The following is a 27,595-nucleotide window of genomic DNA, read 5'->3' as shown; positions in this document are numbered from 1 at the left end:
AGCATGACACATAAATGGTGAAAACTTTTAATGCACCACTGGTATAAACGTTGGTTGTAAAAGCAAAAAACCATGGGCAAAAAGGATAAAAACCCTTAGAAAGCAGTTACCTCTGAAGAAGAGAAAAGAATGAGAAAGGGCAGGAAAGAACCAGTCTTCAAATGTTTCTATAATATTTTACTGCTTTTAATTTTTTAGAAAACCACACTCTTTAAGAAAAAAGTTTGGAAAAGTGAAATTTTTGCTTCTTTCTAGATAAAGATGAGTGTCCCTTAGCACTTAATTATGAGATTCTCCATTCATTCTCCTTCTCCATGTACACCAATAGAGGCGACAGCCCGAAGGCCCGAAGGCCATTCCGAAGGGCTGCTGACAGGCGCTACCACATCACCAAAAGACTCTCAGGAAGGCTTGCCTGGAGCACGTTGTCGTGCAATGACCTGGATGCATGTTCTAAATGCACAAATTTCAGGTCCAAACGCCAGTGAAAACTAGGCAACTATAACCGGGTGGCAAGGACTCATGTCAGCCTACCGGGTGAGAAAGTGAAAACACAAAGGATCTATGCCCAAACATGAGAGCATATGTTCACTTTAAAATGCAACCAGAAATCCAGACCACAAATCGTTTTATCAAGAGCACAGAAATAACAGAGTGCAGAAATAAAACAATACCAACATCAGCAAGTACTAATTATTCCATAAAGACAAATATTACCAGTACACTAAGGATTACACAATGAATGTGCTTATAAGTATAGAGTAAGTTTAAAATCCCTTTTAAAAAAAAACCCCAAAAACCCAAGGAAGCAAAATTATGTATCAAAATCATTTCAACTCTCTTTGGATTAGCCGGATACTGTGACTGAGTCATGTAGTGTAGCCTCATGGCCAGATGTATGAATTTAGCTATGTGATAGAAGAATTTGCTTGCTATGATACATTCGATGGTTGTTCTTATCAATAAAAACTTGTAATTCAAAAAACATCATTATTTTAAAATAGGTTAGACATCATTATTTTAAAATAGATTAGACTCTTAGAATCCTTTGGTCCATCGTTAGCCTTTAACAGTTTCAAAATTAATCAAAGTTGAAATGTGGACAGATTTGTGTCACTAAATGGCCTTCACTATTGTTCACAGAATAAAAACTCTTAATTGATTAATGATCTCAGGGTGTCTATCGCCATCTAGTGAACAGTCACTTCAATTACCACACCAGTCTCTTGACAACCGTTGTCTTGGCTGGTTTAAAATCTATGTCCACTCAGTGCTATCAACTTGCCCAGTATCTTTTTTTATGTCTCTCTAGACATACATTGAGAACAAATACAAATGTAGGTGATATTTATACTGATTCACTTTTGAGTGTCTATAAACTAAGTTTCCACATTACTTCTCTGAAAACACTGACTTCATTATTTTTAAATAACTTGCACGCTATGAGGTCCCTCATACAATTTTTTTAACCATTAACTAATTCCTCTACCACTGAGCAATTAAAGAGTTTAAGTGTGAAAGATCACACCTGGGAAAAGACAATATTGATGTCCATTTGACATAACTATTAGCATTTTTATTATAAACTTGTTTATAAAAGTACAATTAGTAATTACCCTGAGTACTCTAGCAGCCATAACACATTTGATTACAGAAATTATTAGGTCACCAGAGCCAAACCTGCATGATTCCAACAAAACTAAGCACACACAAAATAGACCTAAAAACAAGAAGGGAGAGGGGCTTATAGTCTCCCCAGACTATATATTAATCCATATTCAAATGCAAAATTTCCTAATCTTTTAGATGACATGCTACCAGGTTTCCTTATTCATTTCCACCTGAACCTTAATCTAATTTATCCTACAAGGACTTGAAAAGCAAACAACTTCTAAGATCTTGAAGTTATTGTACTGTTTTGTCCACTCCATCTCCTTACAAAAAAGACAAGTGTGATAAGTCATAAAGGTATTCCAAAATTTCAGCCAACTGACTCTCATTGTACACTTTACCTCTCCTACCTCTTTAATAATCAAGAAACGTTTGGGGCACCTGGGTGGCTCAGTCGGTTAAGCGTCCGACTTCGGCTCAGGTCATGATCTCACGGTCCGTGAGTTCGAGCCCCGTGTCGGGCTCTGTGCTGACAGCTCAGAGCCTGGAGCCTGCTTCAGATTCTGTGTCTCCCTCTCTCTCTGACCCTCCCCCGTTCATGCTCTTTCTCTGTCTCAAAAATAAATAAAACATTAAAAAAAAATCAAGAAACGTTTGAAATCACAAAGGCCTAATAGTATATATGCAAAATGCTAGTAAACCCAAGAATGATTACCACAGAGAATATTTCCATCCACCAGTGCTAATAATTATCACCAATACTTTAACAATCAGTTTTATTTTAGTAAATAATTTCTGTAGGTGGCTTTGAATCTTCTTCTAGAATAAGATTTCCAGGGAGCAACCGTGTAATTATTATTTCTCATTAACCTCCCATTACTTTCAAGGCCGACTTTCCGTAGTTGTTATATTTTTTTATTTGTGGGAAGGAGCAAAGGGGAAAGAGACAAGGGGAAAGTAGAAACCAAGTATTTAAATCACATACAATTATTTCTAGATGTGTCTGAAACGTTTTGTTTCTTAGTGGAGAGAGCAGAGGTTTTTTTAATAGTTTATAAAGATTTGTTACTGCTATATTTTATACAACAGCAAAATTAAAAATGAGTTTAAATGCCCTATTAAAGATCAAGCTAAACAAAAATATTGCCCTTAAAGTACAATGGATTAGGGGAGTGGGGGAGATCACTGGACAAATTTGGGGCTTATCATTATCAACAGTGCCCTTTTAAGCTTGTGGATTTCTGAGCCAATGCAGAAAATGTAACAACAGGGATTTCCCAACAGCAAGAGGCACTCTCCAAGGGAGTAAATTGTCAACTATTGCCTCTCGTGAGAAACTTAAGAGTAACCTTGATCCAATCTCAATAGTCAACCCATGTATTATCACCCAGTTGGGGCAAAGTGAGTGCATTTCCTAATACAAAAATAAGATGGTATTCTATCAGAAGCCACTGGATATATACACAGAAATAAAATTTAAATAATATTAAAGTAAACTTAGCCTAAGAAACTGAAAACATCCTTCCCTCACTTCAACTAGCTCCTGAAATGCCTGTATCTTCCCGTGTAAAAAGGGTCTGTGTCTTGAGATGAGTAGCAAAAAAGATGTCCTTTGAGGAGTAAGAGAATATAAACAGAAGCACAGTCATGAAAGACACCATGAGATGGGGTAGATAATACTACTGTAGTAAAAGCCTTATAATCAGGAAAATATGGATCCCAATTCAAAAGAATCACTTGTTACACTTCGCCTCTGAGTCTTAGCTTCCTCATCTGCAAAATGGGAATGTTATTAGCCATACACCAATGGATTCTTGTGGGGTTTTAGAGAAATAATTCATCTGGAAGCTTCTCATATATTGCTGGTGTTTAATACATGTTTTGCCCTTCCTCACTGTGCCCTGAGCCAAGTCTATGAGATATGGGTGTCAACACCGGAGCACCTCTGAACATCCTGTTTGTTTCATGCCAGCAAGATCTCTGCTGACTAATACAGGAGCCACTACTCACATGTGGATAATTAAATTTATTTTAATTATAATTAAATAAAACTCAAAATCCAGCTCCTCAGCAAGTCGATGCTAGCCTGATATCAAATGCTCACTAGCCACGTGGGCTAGTGGCCTATCGTATTATAAACTGCAGATGGAGAAAATTTTCATCATCTCAAGATTTACCGGACAGTGCTGGTCTAGACTCTAAAGCAGGGATCAGGAAATCTGTTTTCTGAAAAGGGCCAGATGGCAAATATTTTAAGTTTTGCAGACCATGCAAGTCTCCACCGTGACTACTCAATTCTGCTACTGTAATGCAAAAAACAGCCACAAACAAAACATAAACAAATAACCGTGGCTGTGTTCCAATAAAACTTTACTTACAAAAATAGATGGCAGGCTGAATTTAGCCCATGGGCCATAGTTTTGCCATCCCTGAGCATTCCACTCATAACCACAAACTACCTCCTTAAGATTGAGTAGTCTCAAATCCACTGGCAGGAATAAATAGCTTACGGGAGTGAAAGGGAATTTAATATTTAACATAACTATTCCTTTACAAATTAAGAAAAACCCACACAGGTGGGGCTAAAGCAAGTGAAGCTTATATTGTCACAAAGTGACAGTATCTCAAATCAACGGTTTCATATCTGGCTCATCTTTCTAAAGCCAATAACTCTCAATCCCTAACTCCACTCCTCATCTATTCCTGGAATTGTGGACTTCTATATCCAACTGCCTACTTAACATGCCTAGAGATCTATTACAAATCTCAAAACCAAAAGAGTACTCTTAATCCCTCTCTCCCAGATTTCTCTTTTATACGTACATACGTATATATGTACGTATATACATACTTATTTAAATTTTAGTTAACATACAGTGCAATATTGGTTTGCAGAATAGAATTCAGTGATTCATCAGGGGCACCTGGGTGACTCAGTCAGTTGGGCGACCGACTTCAGCTTAGGTCATGAACCCACGGCTTGTGGGTTCAGGCCCCGCGTCGGGCTCTGTGCTGACAGCTCAGAGCCTGGAGCCTGCTTCGGATTCTGTGTCTCCCTCTCTCTCTCTGCCCTACCCCACTCATGCTCTGTCTCTCTCTGTCTCAGAAATAAACATTAAAAAAAAAAAGAATTCAGTGATTCATCACTTACCTACAACATCCAGGGCTCATCACAACAAGTGTCCTCCTTAATGCCCATCACCCATCTAGCCCATCTCCCACCCTCCCTGTTCTCTACTGTTAAGACTTTCTTGGGGTTTGTTTCCCTCGTGCAGATTTCTCCATCCTAGTAAATGGCTCCATAAGCGAACCAGCTATAGGGCTGACATGGTGGCATTCTCCTTCATCTCTTCCTTTCCCCTGTACTCCAACCTAATACACAGGCAAACTTGCTTCCTGATGTCACTTTGCTCTCATTCCTGTTACCTCCTAAAGAAGCCTTCCCTGACCAATTTAAACCAGCCATCTTAACATTAAACTAGCCCATCACCCTGTTTTAATTACCAGCACAACATTTAGTTCTACCATACCCTCTTATTTTTTATGTTTGTTTATTCATGTATTTACAAGTCTATTTTCCCAAACTACCCTCTCCCCATCCCAAGGCCCCACCGCATGCCACTTTATACCTCTGCTCTAGATAGAATGTGACCTGCATGATGCAGGGGAACCTTTTATGTCTTGCTCAACACTCTACCCCCTTCACAATGTCTGGTACAGAGTAGACGCTCAATGAATACTCTGTTAATGGATGAATGAACGGATCCATACTTACAAATCTATCTGTCTTGAATTTGTCCCAAGAAAGGGGCATTTGAAGCTGTGTAACTAGGTAACAAACTTGGCTCTCCCATGCTGTAACATGTATAGTTAAAAACACTCTCATCTTTAGAGCTATGAATGTGACACCATTTACCTCCCTTCCTTTGTAGGTCACCAAAGCAGCCAGTGGTTTGGCGTAAAATCTGCTGTAGGAAAATCCCAGGCAGCCATACATACTATTTGCTGTGAGCTTCAAAGCCTTCTGTCGAATGTCATACTGTAGGCACACAAGGACAAAAGACAAACAACAATATTTGCAGATGCTTAATAATTACATTAGATCTCTTTCTAGACCACCAATGACAAGGAGTAACCCTCCATGTCCAGGAAAAAAAAGAACTCTTAACACACTCAGCCCATCCTCCCAGATGCATGATTCCCTGACCTTCTGGAAGCAAGCAAACACAGACTCCAAAGCTCCCAGAAGTGAGAAGGGTTTGGTCTAGATAGGGCTTTGCAGATAGAGGTGTCTTCCATTCTGAGGCATTCTAGTGTTTGTGAATGTGTTTCCTGCCCACAAACTTAAAATAAGCCCATGAGTTGCCCACAGCATCATCTGTAAAACACTACTAGATAATCAAATTCTAAAAGCGGAGACTGTCACTCAGATGTCTCTCAGTGAAAAGATATACCTGAAGAACCAGGTCTGGATTTAAATCTTGCTGTTTCATTAGTTGTTTGACTTGCTTTCTCCTCTCTACCAGCTTCCGGATCTCTCTGGGCAAAATGCCCATTTCTAAGTTTGGGTCTGGCAGCTCAGGGATCTGTTCTTGTTCTCCATCCTGATGAACATACAACAGAAATTTCACACAAATCAAGCTTTCATAAAACAATTTTCAAAAATAATATTTTGTGGCCACTTTATGCAATGATCACATCTTGAAAAGCTACTTTCTTGCCTAACTATAGGTCAACAGCATATGGGTGGCAAAGAAAAAGCTGAGAACAAGTCCACACAGCCCTCTTCTCCCACTTCTAACAGCCTCGTTCCCAGTATCTCCCCTCTCTCATTATTGACAAACGCAGATATCATTTAAAGGGATCAATTTCTATATATATTCGTCTCCTCTCTTCAAAAAGATTGGGGAGCAACATGTTTGGGGAAATTGTTTTTGAAAAGAAACACTGAGGGGCGCCTGGGTGGCGCAGTCGGTTAAGCGTCCGACTTCAGCCAGGTCACGATCTCGCGGTCCGTGAGTTCGAGCCCCGCGTCGGGCTCTGGGCTGATGGCTCAGAGCCTGGAGCCTGTTTCCGATTCTGTGTCTCCCTCTCTCTCTGCCCCTCCCCCGTTCATGCTCTGTCTCTCCCCATCTCAAAAATAAATAAAACATTAAAAAAAAAAAAATTAAAAAAAAAAAAAGAAAAGAAACACTGAGACCTCTAGGATTTACTGAAAAAAAAAAAAAAAACTGCAGCACAACTCCTGTTTTAAGTCATACATACTCCCAAACAAAATGCCATTAACACTTTTACAACTACAGAGAATCGTGGCAATTACTGTGAATATTTTCCACTAAAAACTAGAACCCCAAATACTAAATCAGCAAATTTCCTTCAGGAATTTGGAGCACATATTTAAATAGGCCATGAAATTTCTAAAAATTAATATATACATGTTCCTTAGCATTTATGTAGGACCTTTTATCTGTAAATTGCTCTGCAATTGGTAAAAGAATAGCAACATTTTAGGATAGTAACCAGCAGTTTTCTTATATGAAAATTTACAGCAGCAAAAAGCAGGAAAAGCATTAGACCATTTTTCTGAAGCCTCCATTAATTCTATTAACAGGCTGAAAAGAAAAGCCAGGCACACTTGCCCTTTCAAAGGTTCACAATTAAAAATAAACCTCTTGGCTTCAAGTATGGCAAGTCAATGCCATTTGATAACCCAGCCTTTACTAGGTATCTGATTTTATAAAGATCAATATTTTCAAATGAACAATCTTATAATAAACAGGGACCTATTGTTTTTGAAACAGCAGACGATGATAGCAAACCTATTAAAGAGATCTTGGTACACATTCCCATTTATTTGCAGCAACTAGAGAGGTCAAATAAAAACTTAACTGAAAGGATCTGGCCCAGCTCAACCAACACTAGCTGTGTGGCACTAGCTATTTTGAGGATCAAATACTGCACAAAACAATGATATAGAACCTATAAACTGCTACGTGTAGAGTATTTCTTAGATGACCTTTAAGGTCCCTTCCAACTCTGAAATGATTCCATTATATACCTGAAACCCTAACTGGAAAGCTCAAATAAACAAAACAGTGGAGGGGAATGAAGGAGGTCGGATCACAACAATTATCACAAGGCTCACACACTATAGCAGGACAGAGCCCAACAAACATTATTAGTCAAGTGCAGTCACCACCCTTTGGAGATGTCTACCCAAATTCCTTCTCTGTAAGATTATCCTCTAGTCCCACAGAAAGGCCCATCCTTAGCAGCCATGTTTGTACTCTGTGAACTCACTCCTGTGGTCACAGCATATGGTACCAGGCATGCTCACCCACTTAAGCAAGCCTTTAAGATTCTCTCTTCTGGGAAGACAGAAGTGGGGCTAAAAAACAGCTCCAAAGCATGTGGTTGGAACTAAAAGACATGTGAAATCTGGAGTGGGAGAGTAAATACACATCTTCTGCCACAGGTACAAAGAATCAGAGAAAAACAATATATAGAGATAATATTTTACTTTATTACTTTACATCTTTTACTGTTAGAGAACCAGATCTAATCAAATTCCCTACTGAGAGTCAGTTATATAAGCTTTACATATGAAGAACCACACATTAAGTTATTAAGCCCTACGTAAAACCGTTGACTAATCACTAGATTAAAATCAATGTGAAATAATTCAAAAGATTCTTTCAAAAAGATTCACCGTGTAGTGCAAGGAATCATTAAGAAAGGCTTACATGGCCAAAATTTAAAAGAATAAAAATACCAAGTGTTGGAGATGATGTGGAACAACTCACATTCATGGCTAGTGGGAATGTGTAACACGGTATAACTACTTAGGAAAATAATTTGGCAGTTTCTTTTCAGGTTAAACACACACTTCCCATACAAACCAGCCAATTCCCTCCTTAGGTATCTACCCCCCAAAACAAAAGCACATGTCCAGAAAAAGATGTGAATGTTCATAGCAGGCTTATTAATAATAGCTACACACTGAAAACCCAAATGCTTATTTCAGGAAACTAGATAAATAAAGTGTGGAATACTTCTCAGTAACACAAAGGAAAGAACTACTGATAATGCAACAACATGCATGAACCTCAAAAACATTATGTTGAGCAAAAAAGCCAGATACCAAAGAGTACATAATGTACCGCTCCACTTATATGAAGTTCCAGAATAAGCAAAACTAAGTGATGGTGACAGCAGAAGTCAGATCAATGGTCAATTGATGGTGAAGAGGGCTAACAACAAAGGCATGAATGATATACCAAAACTAATGGGATGAAACTAACGCAGTACTTGCCGGAAAATTCATAGCTGTAAGTATCTATATTAGCAGAAAAGATTTCAAATCCATAACCTAACCTTCCACCTTAAGAAATTAGAAAAATAAGGGCAAACTAAACCAACAAAAGCACAAAAAAGGAAGAAAGATTATAATGGAAATACAGGAGATAGAGAAAATTACCAAAACCAAAGTTCTTTCTTTGTAAAGATCAGCGAAACTGACATACTTTTAGCTATATTGACAAAAAAAAATGACTCAAATTACTAAAATCAGGAATAAAAGAGGGATATTACTAATGACCTTAAAGAAATGATTAGAAGGGAATACCATGAACACTTTTATGACAACAAATTAGATAAACCTACATGAAATAGACAAGTTCCTAGAAAGACCAAAATGAACTCAAGGAAGAATAGAAAGTCTGAATAGACATAAAACGAAGATTGAATTGGAAATCAAAAAAAAAAAAGAGAGAGAAAGAAATCTTAAGACTAGATAATTTAACTGGTGAACTCTACCAAATATTTAAAGCAGAATTAGGGGCGCCTGGGTGGCACAGTCGGTTAAGCGTCCGACTTCAGCCAGGTCACGATCTCGCGGTCCGTGAGTTCGAGCCCCGCATCGGGCTCTGGGCTGATGGCCCAGAGCCTGGAGCCTGTTTCTGATTCTGTGTCTCCCTCTCTCTCTGCCCCTCCCCCGTTCATGCTCTGTCTCTCTCTGTCCCAAAAATAAATAAACGTTGAAAAAAAAAAATTTAAAGCAGAATTAACATGAATCCTTCACAAATTCTCCAAAAAAAAAAAAAAAAAAAAAAAAAACAAAACAGAAGAGGAGGAAACACCTCCCAACTCATTCTATGAGGCTATTATTATCCTAATACCATACCAAAACAAGACAAAAACAAGAAAAGACAAATATATACCAAAAGCCCTTATGAATACAAACAAAAAACTTTTCAACAAAATACTAGCAAACCGAAAGCAGAAATATATAAAAAGGATTATACACCAAGACCAAGTGGAATTTATCCCAGGAACACAGAACAACACACGAAAATCAATGTCATATGCCATATTAAAAGAATAAAGGACAGGGGCGCCTGAGTGGCTCAGTCAGCTGAGCATCCAACTTCAGCTCAGATCATGATCTCGCTGTTCCGGAGTTCAGCCCTGCACTAGGCTCAATGCTGTCAGCACAGAGCCTGCTTGGGATCCTCTGTCCCCCTCTCTCACTGCCCTTCCCGCGCGCGCGCGCACACACACACACACACACACACACACACACATTATCTCTTTCTCTTGAAAATGCATAAACATCTAAAAAAGGAAAACAAAACATAAAGAGAATAAAGGACAAAAAGCACATGATCATCTCAATAAAGAAAAAGTAGTTGACAAAATCCAATACCCATTCACGATAGAAACACGCAACAAACTAGGAACAGAAGGGAATTTCCTCAACCTGATAAACGCCATCTATGGAAAACCCCCAGTTAACATCATACTTAATGGTGAAATAAAGGCTGGATACTTTCCCCCTAAGAACAGGAACAAGAAAAAGGTGTCTGCTCTTGCCAATTCTATTCGGTATTGTACTGGAGGTTCTAGCCAGAGCCATTAAACAAAAAAAGAAGAAGGAATATAAGGCAGCCAGATTATAAAGAAAGAATTAACACTACTTTTGCAGATAACATACAATATGTAGACAACCCTAACGAATCCACAAAACTATTAGAGCCGATAAATGACTTCAGCAAAGTTGCAGGATACAAGATCAATACACAAAAATCAGTTATATTTCAATACACTAGCAATGCACAATCCAAAAATAAAATAAACAATTTCACTTACAATAGCATCAAGAATGAAATATTTAGGAATAAATTTAATAAAAGAAGAGTTGTACAGTGAAAACTAGAAAACATCACTGAAAGGAATTAAAGATCTAATTAAATGGAAAGACCCAATTTTCATGGATTGGAAGGCTTAACGTTAAGATGGCAATACTTCCCAAATCAATCTAAAGATCCAGTACAATCCCTATTAAAAGCAGAGCAGGCATTGTTGCATGAACTGACAAGATGATTCTAAAATAAATGTGTGATTTATATATATGTGTGTGTGTATATATATATATATATATATACACACCATATACATATATATATAAATATATATATACCATATATCACAGATGTCATATATATCAAATATATCCTACATATCATATATATCATAAAAATGTGATATAGATCCATACAATGGAATAGTATTCAGCAATAAACAGGAATGAAGTACTAATACATGCTATAGTGCAGATGAATCTTGACAACAGTATGCTAAGTGAAATAAGCCCGACATAAAAGGTCACATATGATTCCATCTATGTGAAATGTCCAAAGTACATAAACCTACGGAGGCAGAAAGATTACTAGTTGTCAAGGTCTGGAAGGAAAGGAGGGAGTGAGGGAGGGTACAGCTAAAAGGTAGGGGGGTTCTTTGGGGAGTAACGAAAATGCCCTAAAATTGACTGTGGCAAAGGTTGCAAACTCAGTGACTACACTAAAAGCCATTAAATTGTACACTTGAAATGGATGAAATGCATGGTATATGGACTACGTCTGAATAAAGTTGTTAAATAAAAATGATACAAGAACAAGTGAAAATTTCCATCTACTCAACCTTCCCCCTGTTTTGACCACTAAGAAAATACAAATTGTATCCTTAAGAGGAAAAACTAGAATGCTAACCCCTTTGGTTCTCTTCCTTCTTTAAAGTGTTTTTTTTTTTTTTTTTTTAACGTTTATTTATTTTTGAGACAGAGAGAGACAGAGCATGAACAGGGGAGGGGCAGAGAGAGAGGGAGACACAGAATCGGAAACAGGCTCCAGGCTCTGAGCCATCAGCCCAGAGCCCGACGCGGGGCTCGAACTCACGGACCGCGAGATCGTGACCTGGCTGAAGTCGGACGCTTAACCGACTGCGCCACCCAGGCGCCCCTTTAAAGTGTTTTTAATCTCAATTTAAAGAGCCCCCAAATTGAATACCAACCTCTGTAGCTTTATGTGCCTCTGAAGCAACTCTTTGCACTGTTGTAAAACAAATATTGAATTCCTGAATGATGGAAGGATACAAACTGTTGAAGTCCAGGAGCAAAATAAACTTATCATATAAACCTGCAATAAAAAAGTCATGTTACAAAAAGCCTTTAAGAAAAAAGGAGGTGGGGGAAGGGGGGTTACAAAAAAGCAGATGTGTCAAAACATAACATTAGAAGAACTACAGAATGTAGTATGTATATTAAATACAATATAACATTGAAAGCTGTGAGTTACACCAATAGAAAAAAGTACTCAACTATCACTCCATAAAAACAACTTGTATTAGAGTGAAAACTCAGGTCACCAAAGAGGAAAAAAGAGATCCTGTCTTACCTTGAAACCAGCTACAATGAACCTTTCCACAGTAGCCCCAAAGTACACCATTATAATGGGCAAACACCTTCTCATATCAGTTACTTTAGATAGGCGTCATATCCATTTCAAAAAAATGTTGTAAAATTCTCCTTCAAGTAAGCATTCCCTCCCACCTACCCTACCACCTCTGCCCCCAAAATATTTAGTGATCCATGTATGTATGTATATGTGTGTGTGTGTGTATACATATATATGTGTATACGTATATATAATACACATGTAATATGTGTATACACATATATACATACATATACACATATATATGTAACTACTCACTGGTGTGTGTGTGTATATATACATATTTTACCATCATAAGAATAAAATGGGAAGCCCACTCACCTGTACACAAATGGTGTTAAAATCAGACAAGAGACGTATATAAATGTCAGCAGTGGAACGATCCACCCTTTTCACTTGCAAAGGGTGAACAGAAAGCTACTATATTTCTCTAGGACATTTACAAAGAGTTATCTTCACCTTAAGAAGAAACTGAATCAAAATAAATGTCCAGTATTAAAAAAATAAAACCAACAGCAAACATATTGATAGCATACTCTGTCAAGCACTATACCAAACAATCATTTTATGGGTGACGTACAGCGAGGAGGGCACTTACTGGGATGAGCACTGGGTATTGTATGTAAGTGATGAATCACAGGAATCTACTCCTGAAGCCAAGAGCACACTGTATACACTGTATGTTAGCTAACTTGACAATAAATTATATGCAAAAAATAAATAATCATTTTTTTCCTTAAATCCCTGTGTGGGAGATTTTTTTTTTTTTTTGAATTCTAGTGTAGTCAAGGGGTGCCTGGGTGGCTTGGTCAGTTAAGGGTCTGACTTCAGCTCAGGTCACGATCTCGTAGTTTGTGGGTTCAGGCAGCACATCGGGCTCCATGCGGACAGCTCAGACCCTGGAGCCTGCTTCACATTCTGTCTCCTCTCTCTCTGCCCCTCCCCCACTCACGCTCTGGCTCTTTCTCAAAAAATAAACATTAAAAAAAATTTAATTCTAATGTAGTCAAAAATAAAATTCTGGGAGCACCTGGGTGGCTCAGTCAGTTGAGCAGCAGACTTCAGCCCAGGTCATGACCTCACAGTTTGTGAGTTTCAGCCCCACATTCAACGCTGCTGACAGCGCAGAGCCCACTTCAGATCTTCCGTCCCTCTCTCTCTGCCCTTCCCCGCTTGCGTTCTCTCTCTCAAAAATAAACAAACATTTAAAAAATTCTGGTGTAGTTAACATACAGTGTTGTATTAATTTCAAGGGTCTATATTTCTCCTATCTCCATTTTACAGAAGAGGAAAACAAGGCTCACAGAGGTTCAAGAGGGAGCCCAAGATCACACAGACAGAATTTAAGCCTAGATCTATCTAACACCAAAGGACTACAGATCTTTTTCAGTACAACTAATAAAAATCACTTTTTTAAAAAAGCTTATTTGAGAGAGAGAGAGGGAGAGAGAGCAAGCACGCACAAGCAGAGGAAGGGCAGAGAGGGAATGAGAGAGAATCCCAAGTAGCCTAACAACGCAGGGCCCGACGCGGGGCTAGAACCCACAAACCGTGAGATCATGACCCAAGCCGAAATCAACACTTGGAAGCTTAACTGACACAGCCACCCAGGTGCCCCAATAATAAAATCACTTTTGTCAAAAATGTCTCCTACTCAGAGTTAAAGTTACTTGATAAAATTCACATTATTCCCATACAACGATGTAAATACACTTAACACTACTTAACTGTACACTTAAAAATAGTTGAGGGTCAAAAAAAAAGATCCTGTCTAGCTCTGCATACCACCAAACATCTTCTTTGCCATTAATGACAATAAGAACTGGTTACTCTGCTGTTAAAGTTCAAAGTGGTGGTTACTGTCCGTACTCCCTTTAACTTTGCCGTCCAGACTAATGGGTCCTGGCAGCTCAGGCAGAGGCAGAGCCAGCCCTCCAGAGCAGATGGGACAAGCCACAGGTGCTCCCACCAGAAGGCAAAGGGCTCTATACTGGACTAGGGGCTAGCAAACTCTGTGCAGACCCAACTGAGCCTACCCCTTCTTTGTGTACCACTCACGAGCCAATAATAGTGTTTACATCCTTAAACGGTCAAAAAAATTTTTTTAAAACAGACTATCTCATTATATGCAAACATTACACAAAATTTAAACTTCAGTGTCCATAAACAAAGCTTTCTTGGAACGCAGCAAATAAAAAATATTCATGTTAATTCAGGTCAGGTGACCGGCAAACGAGATTTTCAAAAGAACCTAAAACAAAATAAGGTCATTACAAGACCTATTTGCTAACCTAGAAAATACAATTCAGGTCTTCTAGCTTCTCAAGCCCAGGTCTGCATTAAAAATTCCTTAACACCAGGGGCAAAGCAACCTGCCGCACAGCCTTACCAGCTTTAGGGTCCAGTACCAAGCCTCCGGCATAAGCTGCTTTCTTACGTCCTTTCTTGTATTTATTGGCATCTCCATCGAGGTCTTCATCTTCATCTCCCTAATGTCAAATGGAATGACAACTTAGCAGCCAGCAACTAATTAACTAATTAAGAAGTTTTAGGATTCCCCCTTCTCCAACCGCAGTACACAGTTCTAACAAACAACCTTCACTTTTAGCTAGTGGTCCCACCTCTGTGGAACAACAGTTACTGTAACATGCTCACAAACCCAAACAAAGGCCAAGCGTGGGAGTTGCCAAAACATTGTAGCCCTGAGTTAATAAATATGCAAATTTTACTTGAAAATGTTTCTGAATTCATAGAACCTTTTATTTTTAAATCAATGGATACTAAAAATACAACACTTCATATTCCGTAAAATCTAAGGTAGTAGAAGAGTCTGCTTAAATTCATCACTCTAACAATCATGATGCAGAAATATAAAGTATTTCATACAGATATAGTCATTATTCTAATTCGGACACTTAAAATGAGTGTGTCTGTAGACTGAAAATTCATTCCAGGTAGATTAATAACCAATCAATATTCAATACCTCAGCCGAAGTCAAACTCCTGTAAGTTAATATTCTTTATACCAATTTTGATGTGCACAAAGCAAATCCAGGAAGGTGAACCATCTTAACATTAAATTCCCCTTTTGAGTCAAATTGCTATCAGTGCTAACAAAACAGTAGCTAAGTTTTAGTTTCAATGTCAAGGAGGCCACTTCAGAAAACTGACTGTGGTGACCTGATCCTGCTAGCAAATAAAGCTGCAACAAAGCAACAAAAAATAAAGGCTCGTGCATTTAAGGAAATAAGAGGTTTAACTGGTATCTAACTTTGGATACAGCTAGGGTGGCGCAATACCTTCCTTGTATGGTCATCCATCAAAGAGGCTTAATGCTATCCTCAAAGTAGTTCGTATTTCACATAAAATTTTTATCTACACAGAAAAAAAGTAAAGAAGGAAATCACCACCGAAACACAAAGGAACAAATCTGACATGGTTTTGAGAGTATACAGAGGATTCATTATTTTGGAAGCACAAGTTATCACCGTGATAAAAGCCACCTAAGTAATAAAAGGGGAGAGGATTTAAAAAAAAAAAAAAAAAAGCAAAACCCTATGCAATTGTGGACCCACCAGTTTTTGCTGAGGCTTTCTGAAAATCTGCTTGTCAGGCACAATATAGTTGTTTTCATAAAATGCATGAAGCAACAAGAACTCATTACGTTCGGCTCGTCCGCCCATCAGGGTCCTAGACTATGAAAGAGAATGTTTTAAATTTGAGCTCAAAACCCTAACAAATAACAAACAAAACCAACTTTGAGGTGGTAAATTTAATCATGGCACCTCTTCCACAATCATTCTTCCTAATAAGAGCTGCTTTAAAAATAAGAAGGTACAAAATTAATCCTAACGTTTTCTTTAAGCACTATAGTTAAAAAGAGACAAAGAAAGCTTAAAATACTGGCAACTTGGGCTATTTCTTTACTGCCAAATAGACCGTTCCGCAAATCAGACACATCCAGATGTTAGAGATGATCCTTATGTTCACCCAAATTTCAACATAGTCTGCACCTGGTTTTCCTCCCCTTCTCACAGCCAGTTCATTTTACAAAAGAAGCCCAGCTTTCAGAGTACAAGTTACTCATTTTATAAGCATGCATTTAGGCTCATTATCATATAACAACTACCCCAAGCAAACACTGAATCCAACAGGAAATGCTTTTTCCCCCTTTCTAAGTTAAATTTACCATAATGTTCCCGGCGATGTTAGTGATCTGCAATGCTAATGGAAGAACATTTAGCTCACACATGATCTGCAAAATGAACCTGGCATCTTTCCAGGTGTGTTCCAACAGGTACAACAGATGAGAAGATTCACTGTACAGAAAAGTAAGAATGAAACAGAATCAAGTAATTAAAGGAAACAATGACTATAATCAGGACTTCATAAAATATTACAAAAAAATTTGCTATGATTAACTTCAGAGCAATGGCACCTTGGCTTTGGAAACAATTTAAAATAAGGTTAGTATGAAACTACGAATTCATTCATGTCACTGATCCCAATGCCCTTCTCCAAAACACACACAAAAAAAAATCCCATAAATACAAAGTAAAGTTATGCATTAACTACAACCTGGAAACTACACAAATCGATACACTCAATCCATCTAGTAAGTAGGTATTACAACGCCGACTATGTGCCAGGCAAATAGATTCTGGCTGTAACCAGAAGACAAAAATACCCATCCTCGTGGGGCTTAGGTCTTCAAGTGGGGAGACAGAGTATTAAGTTAAAATACATATAAAAGGTATGTTATATAATGTTCAGTGTTAAGGAGAAAAGATTAAGAAGCAAAGGAAATATTAAGTGTCAGGAGCAGAGAATGTAATTTTATTTAGTTAGGGGACCAGGAAAGAGGTGACTTGGACTAAAGAACTGTTCGAAGAGGTAAGGGGGCAATCCTTGCGGACGGATGTCTGAGGAGAACGGCACATTCAAAAGGTCAGAAGGACAGAGTAAAAGGCAGAGACACACACTGTAAAGGACCTTGTAAGTCACAGTAAGAACTTTGGTTTTTACTCTAAATGAAAGAGAAAGTCACCGGAAGATTTTGAGCAGAGTGCAGTATCTGACTTAACTTTAGCAAGATACCCCTGGTTCCTGGGTTGAAAACAGACAGCAAAGGGTCAAGGGCAAAATCAAAGAGACCAAAGAAGAAGCTGACATAAGACTCATTAATTCAGGGAAAGGGGAGGGTAGCTTGGACCAGGATAGGTTCAATGGAGGGGAAAAGGAGGGGTCAGATCTAGATCTATTTTGAAGACAGAGCTGACAGGATTTTGTGATGGCTCAAACATGGGATATCTATCAGAAAGAGGACCCATGGAAGCCTCAAAGGTTTTGGGCTGAAGATAACTTTGGAGGTTTCCAGTAGTACTGGAAAATTAAGAGGTGTCACTCTTAGGGAAAAACTCCAAGAGGAGCCTAGGGGAAAATATCAGGAGTTGAGCTTCTGAACAAGTTAGGGTGGAGGTTCATATTAGACATCAGGTAGAACAGGCAGGTGTATACAGGAGTCTGGAATTCAAGGGAGAGGCTGAAGGTGAAGATACCAAAGCAGGAGGTATCAGCACCCACATACTAGTGAAGTGCTGAGACTCCACGAGCTCACCTAGAGGGAGTGTAGTCAGAAAGAGAAGCAGTCCAAGGACTTGGGAGGCATGGGAAGAAAACAATGAGAAGTGGCAAGAGGAGTAGAAGAAATCTTATTTAGGAAAGAAGCACAAAGGTTCAGTTGTACAAAATGAATGAGTTCAGAAGGTCTAATGTACAGCAATGTGACTACAGTTAACCATACCACATTGTGTACTTGAAATTTGCTGAGAGGGTACATCTACAGTGTTGTAACCACACAAAAAAGAAAAGAAATAAACAGTAACCATGTGAGGTGACAGATATGTTAATCAGCTTGACTAAGGTAATTATTTCCCAATGTATACATTTATAAAACATTAATTTGAACACATTAAATATATACAATTTCTATTTGTCAATTCTACTTCAATAAAGATGGAAAAAAGAAATAACCAAGTAGCATCTCCATGTAACTTCATGATGTCTCAGTTTTTCTATTTCTAAAAGATTTATACTAACTTCTAAATTAATGAATTAAGGGTGGAAACCTAAACATCACATCAATTTCCAAACCGCTCTTGGGAAACACCTAGATCAGATTAGGATGGGTGAGGGAGATGGAGGTAAACTGATAAAATGAGAATAATTCAAGAGGCAAAATAATTCAAATTATTAAAGTCACAGAGATGCTGGTACTGACACGGAGGCAGTTCCCCTCCAGAACACCACACTCTCCTGTCCCTCCAGCCTCACGGTGATGCTGGCCTCTTGCTATCGCTCATTTCAAGGCAGACAAATTCCGAAGCATCCAGGAGCATACCTGTACATATTTCGTACATTTTCCACTGGGATCACAACCCTTTCAGATTTCAGAATCTGTTGAACAAGTTCAGACAAATGGTAGCTTTTACAACGAATTAATTCCTTTGCCGAAATTTCCACATCACAGATCATTCGGCCACAGGTAGCATTTCTTTCACCAAGTCCACTCCTGCCCTACAGGGGAAGGACAAAAAGCAAATGTCATGGATGAGCAGACACTGGGAACATTCTATTCCAACCGACTTCGAAGCTAGTCCACAATTACAATGAGGAAACTCTCAATCTCCTATTCGCCCACTCCGTCAGCCGTCACTCAAGTATTTCTGAACGTTCACTATAGAGCTGACACTGTTCTAGGCACCAGGGAGATAGCACTGAGCCAAAGAGAAAAGATTCCTAGGACGCCTGGGTGGCTCAGTCAGTTGACGTCTGGCTCGCTGCTGTCAGTGCGGAGCCCACTTTGGATCCTCTGTCGCCCTCTCTCTCTGCGCCCACCCCATTCAGGCTGTGTCTCTCAAAAATAAATAAAAACATTAAAAAAATGAAAGATTCCCGGAGCGCCTGGTGGCTCAGTCGGTTAAGCGGCCGACTTCGGCTCAGGTCATGATCTCGCGGTCCGTGGGTTCGAGCCCCGCGTCGGGCTCTATGGTGACAGCTCAGAGCCTGGAGCCTGTTTCAGATTCTGTGTCTCCCTCTTTCTGACCCTCCCCCGTTCATGCTCTGTCTCTGTCTCAAAAAAAAAAAAAATTTTTTTTAAACGTTTAAAAAAAAAATGAAAGATTCCTAATCTCATCTGAAATAGATGACAACAAATAAACATCAAAATCAAGAAGCTATATAGCTTTAGGAGGTAATAAGCATATGAAAAAGAGAAAAAGTAGAACACGTGAGGAATATGGCAATTTAGGGGGGCTGCATCTTAAATAGGGTAGCCGTGGGAGACCTCACAGAGACGATGCCATACAAAGAAAACCATGAAGGGGTAAGGAAATAGTAAATCAAGGGCTGGGATGAAGGTTAATAACTCTATATCACCTTAAAGATATGAATAGGAACAGAAGCAACAGCACCGGCCCCAACTCCAATCTGCGTTAGCAGAATCCTCTGGAGAGCATTATAAAACATACAGATTCCTAAGTTCTCTGATGAGGCAACATGCCCATTTTTCCTTACGAGCTTTAAGTGAAACAAGATGTTAAGCACTATGAGGCTTGGGAAACGAAGGTGGCTTCATACAAAAACCACCAAAACAAGTAGGCAGAATGAAAAATACATAGACTTTAAAAGAGTCAAGACGGGCCTAGTTCAAAATCTCAGTTCTTTCCCACCCTAGCCCTATGACCTTGAACAAGTTCTGCTACCCCTGTGAGAAGCACAGTCAAACTGGAGTTGCTGTGACAGGCAACTAACGCAGAAGGCACTTAGCCCACAGCCTTCTCATACGTTCAACATCAGCTCCCTCCCACTCTTCCCTGCCTTCTCTGTACTGAATGAGAACACTCGCTGATCTCTGCTCTAAGGGCTACAGCTTTGGTAATGACGGAGTGGAGGTAACATGTATGTGCTGTCTCTAGATTCTAATAGCTGATTTTAAAAACTAAAAGTGGCTTCTACCAATAAAATGCCACATTCAAAGGAAAAGATGTTCAGTGCCAAAGTTAAAATGTCCTATCACAAGACAACCAATTCTTAGTCAAAGAAGCCCAGTGTGTTCCCAGGTAGCTATTCCATGTAAAGAAGCCAAGTCAAGAAGTAAGATTTTGAAAATTATTATTACCCCTAGCTTTGGCATGTTAGATCGCTTCAGTCGACCTATCTTGGACCAGTGAGGAGCTTTGCACACGTTAATTCTCTGCAGGAGCACTTCCAGTTCAAATCCATAAATATTATGACCCTAGTCAGAAAAAGAAGGCAGCCAATAACATTGTAACAAACGCAAATGAGAAGATTTATCTTCATACGCATAGAATTTCTTTGCCCTTTCTTTTTCTAGTCTCTAATTGAAGGCATCATGAGCTTACCTCCGATTGGGGTCCTTTCTTCTTCAGGAATTTATTCATCAGCAGCATTCATTAGCCTTGACATTAACAAAGCTAAGCAGATTGCTGGAATAAACTTTATTTCATCCTAATTGATGCAAGGTTTATATGATGTCTTTTAATTTGCAGCTCATGCCTCACAGTCTCAAAAGCAAATGCAAATTTTTATGTCCCACACTTTTTTGTGATCAGTAAAAGCTGTGTTCAAATAATTCCATTTTAATTCCTTAAAAACAGAGAGCCTGCCTGTGTTGTGTGATAGTTCACACAGACTCTTCGAAAACCCAGGAACTGCAGCTACTTGCTTCTTGAAGAACTGAGTTCAAACACTACTGATTTAGACTCTTAATCAATATGCAACAAAATATATAATAGCACTCAACAGTTCAAGGAAGCAAACCATACCAGGTAGAAATTACCTGAAAAATGCAACCAAATTTTCCATGTCTATAATGATAATTTCCATTGTGTGAATAATATGGTTCAATGCCCATGTTTATTAAAAAACTAGACACAAGTTTAAAATAAATCAGATCGGGGCGCCTGGGTGGCGCAGTCGGTTAAGCGTCCGACTTCAGCCAGGTCACGATCTCGCGGTCCGTGAGTTCGAGCCCCGCGTCAGGCTCTGGGCTGATGGCTCAGAGCCTGGAGCCTGTTTCCGATTCTGTGTCTCCCTCTCTCTCTGCCCCTCCCCCGTTCATGCTCTGTCTCTCTCTGTCCCAAAAATAAATAAACGTTGAAAAAAAATAAATAAAATAAAATAAAATAAATCAGATCAATAAACTGATTTACTTGTTATTAATTTTACTTAAAGATGTATACCACTATATATTTATGGCACTTTTGTCTATTAAATTAAGAGACCCAAGGACACAAGGAAGTCTCATTTCCAAATTATCATGCCTGGGATTAGGGACTCAAACCCATGTCAGGATTCTCTCTTACATCAGTTTGGATTCCTCACACACAGACTTGGCTTGGCTCTAACATGCTAAGCCAGGCCACCTCTCCTAGGCACCACGACATTTCCTTGGGGCCCAAGACAGACTACCAGGGGAGACTGGGTGAGGATCTAGTTCTGAGCCGGAACGCCACAATACGGCACTGTGGACAGAATCTTCCTGGTGTTTTCAAGATGGGTCCTAGAGTAGTGTAAGGGAATACTGTAAGGCAAGTATGCAGAGATACTTGATAACAAACTTCAGGCTCTAGGTACTTTGGCCACACCACGGTCAAGATAGATATCCAAGAGCAAAAATGAATGTGGACAAATATATACCACACATTTTTTTGCAAGGCTTCAATGTAACTAAATTACCATTATCACACTTAAAATACATGCATTTACATTCCTACTTTTCTCCAAAACCATCAAAATCACAGCATAATTTGATCCATTAACTGGGTGGTGGGCAGAAGAAGAAATCACATCGAAGAGCCTACAAACTAAAGCCAGAGGAAACATAAAGCAAAATGTTGCTTTGTGACTCTTAAAAACTGGGGCAAACATAACTCAATGAACTATTACCTCTTCCTATTTAGTGGAAACATACTCAGTTACCAAGGGGAAAAAAAAAAATTCCTAGCCCTGAGCTCTCAAAGGAATAGGTCATAGAGAGTCACTGAGCTCGGGGTACCGGGCAGCTCAGTTGGAAGAATTTGTGACTCTTGATCTTGGGGTTGTAAGTTCAAGTCCCACGTTGGGTGTAGAGATTACTTAAAAATAAAATCTTAAAAAATAGAGAGAGAGAGAGATGCACTGAGCTCATGAAATTGAAATACAAACACTTTGCAGACCGACACCAAATCGAGGGAATTAACTCCTATGACCAATATACAGCTGGGCCACTAATCCAAAAATGTATAGGAACCAACAGTTAACAACACAAGTTTACTTACTTATAGGTAAGTTTACTTACTTATATAGGCTGGAAATAAATGGAATATCCTAAACATCAACAATAACTCATGAGTTGCTATTCTATTAGAGGAAAAGAACTATTTCATAGTGGGCTGGCTCTTTTTCCCCCTTTCTGTTAGAGGAAAATACAGCAATTCCCACCAGTCCATAGGGTTATTTCACTCTGAAGATTCAAAAAAATATATAAAGAACTCATACAAATCAACAACAAAAAAAAACCAACAACCCCATTTAAAAATAGGCAGAGGGGAGCTTGGGTAGCTCAGTCGGTTGAGCGTCTGACTTCGGCTCAGGTCATGATCTCACGATCGTGGGTTCGAGCTCCACATTGGGCTCTCAGGGAGCTTGCTTTGAATTCTGTGTCTCCCCCCCTCCCTCCCTTGCTCATGCCCTCTGACTTTCAAAAAATAAAATTAAAAAAAAAAAACATTAAAAATGGGCAGAGAACCTGAACAGACATTTTCCCAAAGAAGACACAGATACCTAACAGGCACATGAAAAGATGTTCAATGTCACTAATTATCAGGGAAATGCAAATTAAAACTATCTTAACACCTGTTAGAATGTCTATTATCAAAAGGACAAGAAATAACAAGCATTGGAGAGGACATGGAGAAAAGGGAACTCTCTTGCACTGTTGGTGGGAATGTAAATTGTTGCAGCCACTACAGAAATCAAAAAATTAAGAACACATCTACAATATGATCCACCTATTCCACTTTGGGTATTTATTTGAATGTAAAAACACTAATTCGGAAAGATACATCCAGCCCTATGTTCAGTGCAGCATTATTTATAACAGCCAACATATCAAAACAAACGTCAGTGAATGAATGGATAAAGAGGATATGGTACACATACACACACACACACAGAGGAATATACTGAGCCATAAAGAAGAATGAAAGTGTGCCTTTTCCAACAACCTGAAGGGACCCTGAAGGTATTATGCTAAGTGAAATCTAAAAAAGCAAACAAACAACCAATACAAAACAAACTCACTGATGCAGAGAACAGACTTCTAATTATCAGAGGGCAAGGGGCTTGGGGGGTGGGCCAAAGAGTGAAGGGAATCAACTGTACAGTGATGGATAGTAACTATGCTTTAGGCGGTCATCATTTTGTACTATATACAGACGTAGAGTTACACTACTACAAACCTGAAACTTACATAATGTTATATACCAGTTTTTACCTCAATTAAAAAAAAAGATTCTCTGCTGTTCAACAAGTACTGAGAACTAAGGAATGAAGAGCCCCAACAGCATGACGAGACACCTACTCACCACAATGACATCAGGATCAATTTTGTGAACTTTGGCGAGGAAAAAACCTAGCAACGTTCTTTCCGTTGCAGCGATCTCAACCTTCACATTCTGTTAGATAAAAACATACTGGTCACTTACTCTTTACTTGTAAGTACTATACTTTGGCTCCCTGTTCAAGCAGGATTAGATTTCTTAGAATTAAAAGAAACTATCCATTTCAAAACTAAAAGAAGCAATGAAATTGCTTATTCTAGGTTTCACAGTAACAATTGCCCAAAGTCTCTGACAAGCTCATCCTAGTGATAAGTGAGTAAATAGAGAAAATTTTATGTGGGATTTTTAAAATTTCTGTTTAAACTTCTTTCATTTTATTTTTAATATAATCTATTGTCAAATTGGCTAACATACAGTGTGTGAAGTAAATAAAGCAAAAATTTAAATGCTAAGCACTATGAAGGGCAGATATGTCCCTCCACAGCAACACACTTGTGTATCTCGACACATCACACAAGCATATGAATCAGAGTACCTAACAAAAACATTACTTACTTTCCTATATAATCCCTGATAGACTGCTGTTTGTGTATTTACCACATAAAGAAATCCCAAGGATTGTATAAACTAATCTGCAAGAGTGGTGTAAGAAACTATAAATGAGAAACTAGAATGAAAACTAGCATACATTTAAGAATTATAAGTGTCGTTAAGTATAAATAAAACCTATCTTCACACAAAAGGCTTCCACTTGGATTACTGAATATAAATCAGGTATTCAAAAGATCCGCTCTTATTAAGACTCTCCTAAAATGGAAGTTGATAGCTATGTGTTTGCTATAACTAGTTCGGCTACAAAGTATCAGTCTGACTCAAAAGGAATTTTCCTAAGTCATTTTACTTGGATAGGTACTTCAGGGCACTTCATAAATAATAGCCTGATCCAACAGCACCTCCAGACTACTGGACTTCTCAAGCCAACTTAAAGTAAGTGGAACCTGACAAGGTTGCTAACTTTTAATTTTGTCAAGTGAAAACATTAAAAAAAAAAACCAACACACACATCTGTGAATGCAAGCATTCCACATAGTCTCCAGAAAATAAATTCTTTATATGAATACATTTACCCTTGTGACAAGCTCACTACATTATACTCCTTTTTCCCCACTTTCTATTTTATTAAGGACCCATGAAAACTTCATGGAGTATCCTGGGAGTTGAGAGATCCCTACCAATTCCAGCCAGCACGTATCGACCTTTCCAATACATGTCCCTTTTCATATCCAACTACACTCGGCTTTCTTCAAACTGGGGAATGGGGTGAGTACTCTTCCCAACAGTTTCCCAAAACAGTAATCACATGATCGTGCGTTTCAGAAAGGCCTCCCCTGAAGCTATCTGAAGGAGGACTTGAGCCTAAGTGTCTACTACTAGGGTACAGAATCACATTATTTTCAGGTGGTAAAACATTCAATAATGTTTCTATTTTATATTTCTAATACATTTTGAATGGATTCATGTCAGTCCAAACTAGCAAGAATAGACCTAATAAATTAACATACAAAATAAACCTATTTATGCCAATCTACACCATCCTCCTTTTCTTTTCCTAAATAGATGCTTCAAATTTAAAAGGAATAAATAATGAGTTCTTTACCTTTTTCTTAATGTCTTCTTTGAAAGCATATGGAAAAATACAGTCCTTTGGTTTAGATATAACTGTAAGAAGGAAAAAAGATTCCATCACCATCTTAGTCCAATTTCAAGTACACATATGCTGCATGTTTCTAAATGGAAACTGTTTTAAATATAAACAAATACCCCCTAATCTCTAAAGAATTGAGAGATTCAAGTATTTCCAATGGTCATGTTGTTGCACCTCAAAAGAAAAGCCTAAACAATCCTAAAATTCATTATGGAACCACAAAAGACCCCAAATAGCCAAAGCAATCTTGGGAAAGAAGAACAAAGCAGGAGGCATCATGCTAGTAATTTCAAACTACACTACAAAGATGTAGTCATGCCAACAGTATGGTATTGGCATAAAAACAGACATCCAGATCAAAGGAACAGAACAGACAGCTCAGAAATTAATGCATGTATATATGGTCAGTATGACAAGGAGTTAAGAATATACAATGGGAAAAGGACAGTCTCTTTACTATGTGGTGATGTGAAAACCAGACAGCCACATGCAAAAAAATGAAACTGGACCATAAAACACCACACACAAAAGCCAACTGAAAATGCCTTAAAGACTTGAATGTAAGGACTTGAATCCATAAAACTCTTACAAGAAGACCTAGGCAGTAAGCTAACACTGGTCTTGGCGATGATTTTTTGGATGTGACACCAAAAGCAAAGGTATCAAAAGCAAAAAGAATCAAGTGGTACTACATCAAAATAAAAAGCTCTTGCACACCCAAGGAAACCATCAACAAAATGAAAAGACAACCTAACAAATGGGAGAAAGTATTTGCAAATAATTTATCTGATAAGAGATCGATATTCAAAATACAACAAGAACTCATAGAACCCAAGAGCAACCCCAAACAATCCAATTAAAAATGGGCAGGGGCGCCTGGGTGGCTCAGTCGTTTAAGCATCTGACTTTGGTGGTTCATGGGTTGACGAACCCACCACTTTGGTGGTTTTGTGCTGACAGCTTGGAGCCTGGAGCCTGCTTCAGGTTCTGTCTTCCTCGCTCTCTGCCCCACTCTCTCTTTCTCTCTTTCACTCTCTCAAATATAAATAAACATTAAAAAAAATTTTTTTTAATGAAAAATAAAAATGGGCAAAGGCTAGGGACTGGCTGGCATGAACTCTTGAGTTCAAGCCCTACATTGGGAATGGAGCCTACTTCAAAAAAAATGGGCAAAGGCTGTGAACAGACATTCTTCCAAAGAAGACATACGTATAGCCAACAGGTACATGAAAAACTGGTCAACATCACAGTCATCAAGGAAATGGACACCAAAACTACACTGGGATATCACTTCACACCTGTCAGAATTGCTATCATCAAAAAGACAAGAAGGGTGCCTGGCTGGATGAGTTGGTAGAGCATGTGACTTTTGATCTCAGGGTCGTGAGTTCAAGCTCCACCTTGAGCATGGAGCCTACTTAAAAATAAAAAAGACAAGAAACAACAAGTGTTGGCTAGGATGTGGAGTAAAGGGAACCCTTGTATACATACTGCTAGTGGGAATGTAAAACTGGTGCAGCCACTATGGAAAACAGAAAGGAGGTTCCTCAAAAACTTAAAAATAGAATTTCCATATGATCTAGGTATCCTACTTCTGGGTATTTGTCCGAAGAACATGAATTCACTAACTCTGTGCCCCCATGGTCACTGCAACATGATTTAGAAGGGCCAGGAAATGGAAGCAACCTAAGTGCCCATCAATTAATGAATGAACAAACAGAAGTGGCATATTTATACAATGGAATATTAGTCGGCCATTAAAAAAAAATAAGGAAATCATGGGGCACCTGGGTGGCTCAGTGGGTTGAGCATCTGACTCATTTCAGCTCAGGTCATGATCCCAGGGTCATGGGACTGAGTCCCGT

At 38.7% G+C, this 27,595-nt stretch overlaps 1 protein-coding gene and 1 non-coding gene across 3 annotated transcripts in view; both read right to left on the bottom strand.

Annotated features, from left to right (window-relative positions):
- The window catches only part of POLA1 (DNA polymerase alpha 1, catalytic subunit), a 305,107-nt gene that overhangs the window by 239,580 nt on the left and 37,932 nt on the right, over positions 1–27,595 (bottom strand). For both annotated transcript variants that reach the window (XM_045472141.1, XM_045472140.1), the window contains exons 17-26: positions 25,683–25,744; positions 24,050–24,139; positions 20,581–20,697; positions 18,802–18,977; positions 16,591–16,720; positions 15,977–16,096; positions 14,791–14,890; positions 11,959–12,083; positions 6,066–6,215; positions 5,528–5,650 (exon numbers count right to left, since the gene is read on the bottom strand). In XM_045472141.1, coding sequence (XP_045328097.1) covers positions 5,528–5,650; positions 6,066–6,215; positions 11,959–12,083; positions 14,791–14,890; positions 15,977–16,096; positions 16,591–16,720; positions 18,802–18,977; positions 20,581–20,697; positions 24,050–24,139; positions 25,683–25,744 — 1,193 coding nt within the window. The remainder of the gene's footprint in view (positions 1–5,527; positions 5,651–6,065; positions 6,216–11,958; positions 12,084–14,790; positions 14,891–15,976; positions 16,097–16,590; positions 16,721–18,801; positions 18,978–20,580; positions 20,698–24,049; positions 24,140–25,682; positions 25,745–27,595) is intronic.
- On the bottom strand, positions 12,764–12,893 carry LOC123595553. The gene has a single exon (XR_006711241.1). It is a non-coding gene; the product is annotated as a small Cajal body-specific RNA 24 (non-coding RNA).

Source organism: Leopardus geoffroyi, chromosome X, assembly GCF_018350155.1.
Source record: "Leopardus geoffroyi isolate Oge1 chromosome X, O.geoffroyi_Oge1_pat1.0, whole genome shotgun sequence".
NCBI classification, from domain to species: Eukaryota; Metazoa; Chordata; class Mammalia; order Carnivora; family Felidae; genus Leopardus; species Leopardus geoffroyi.
The sequence above is the reverse complement of the archived record's forward strand: the minus strand, read 5'-3'. Positions and strand labels throughout refer to the sequence as shown.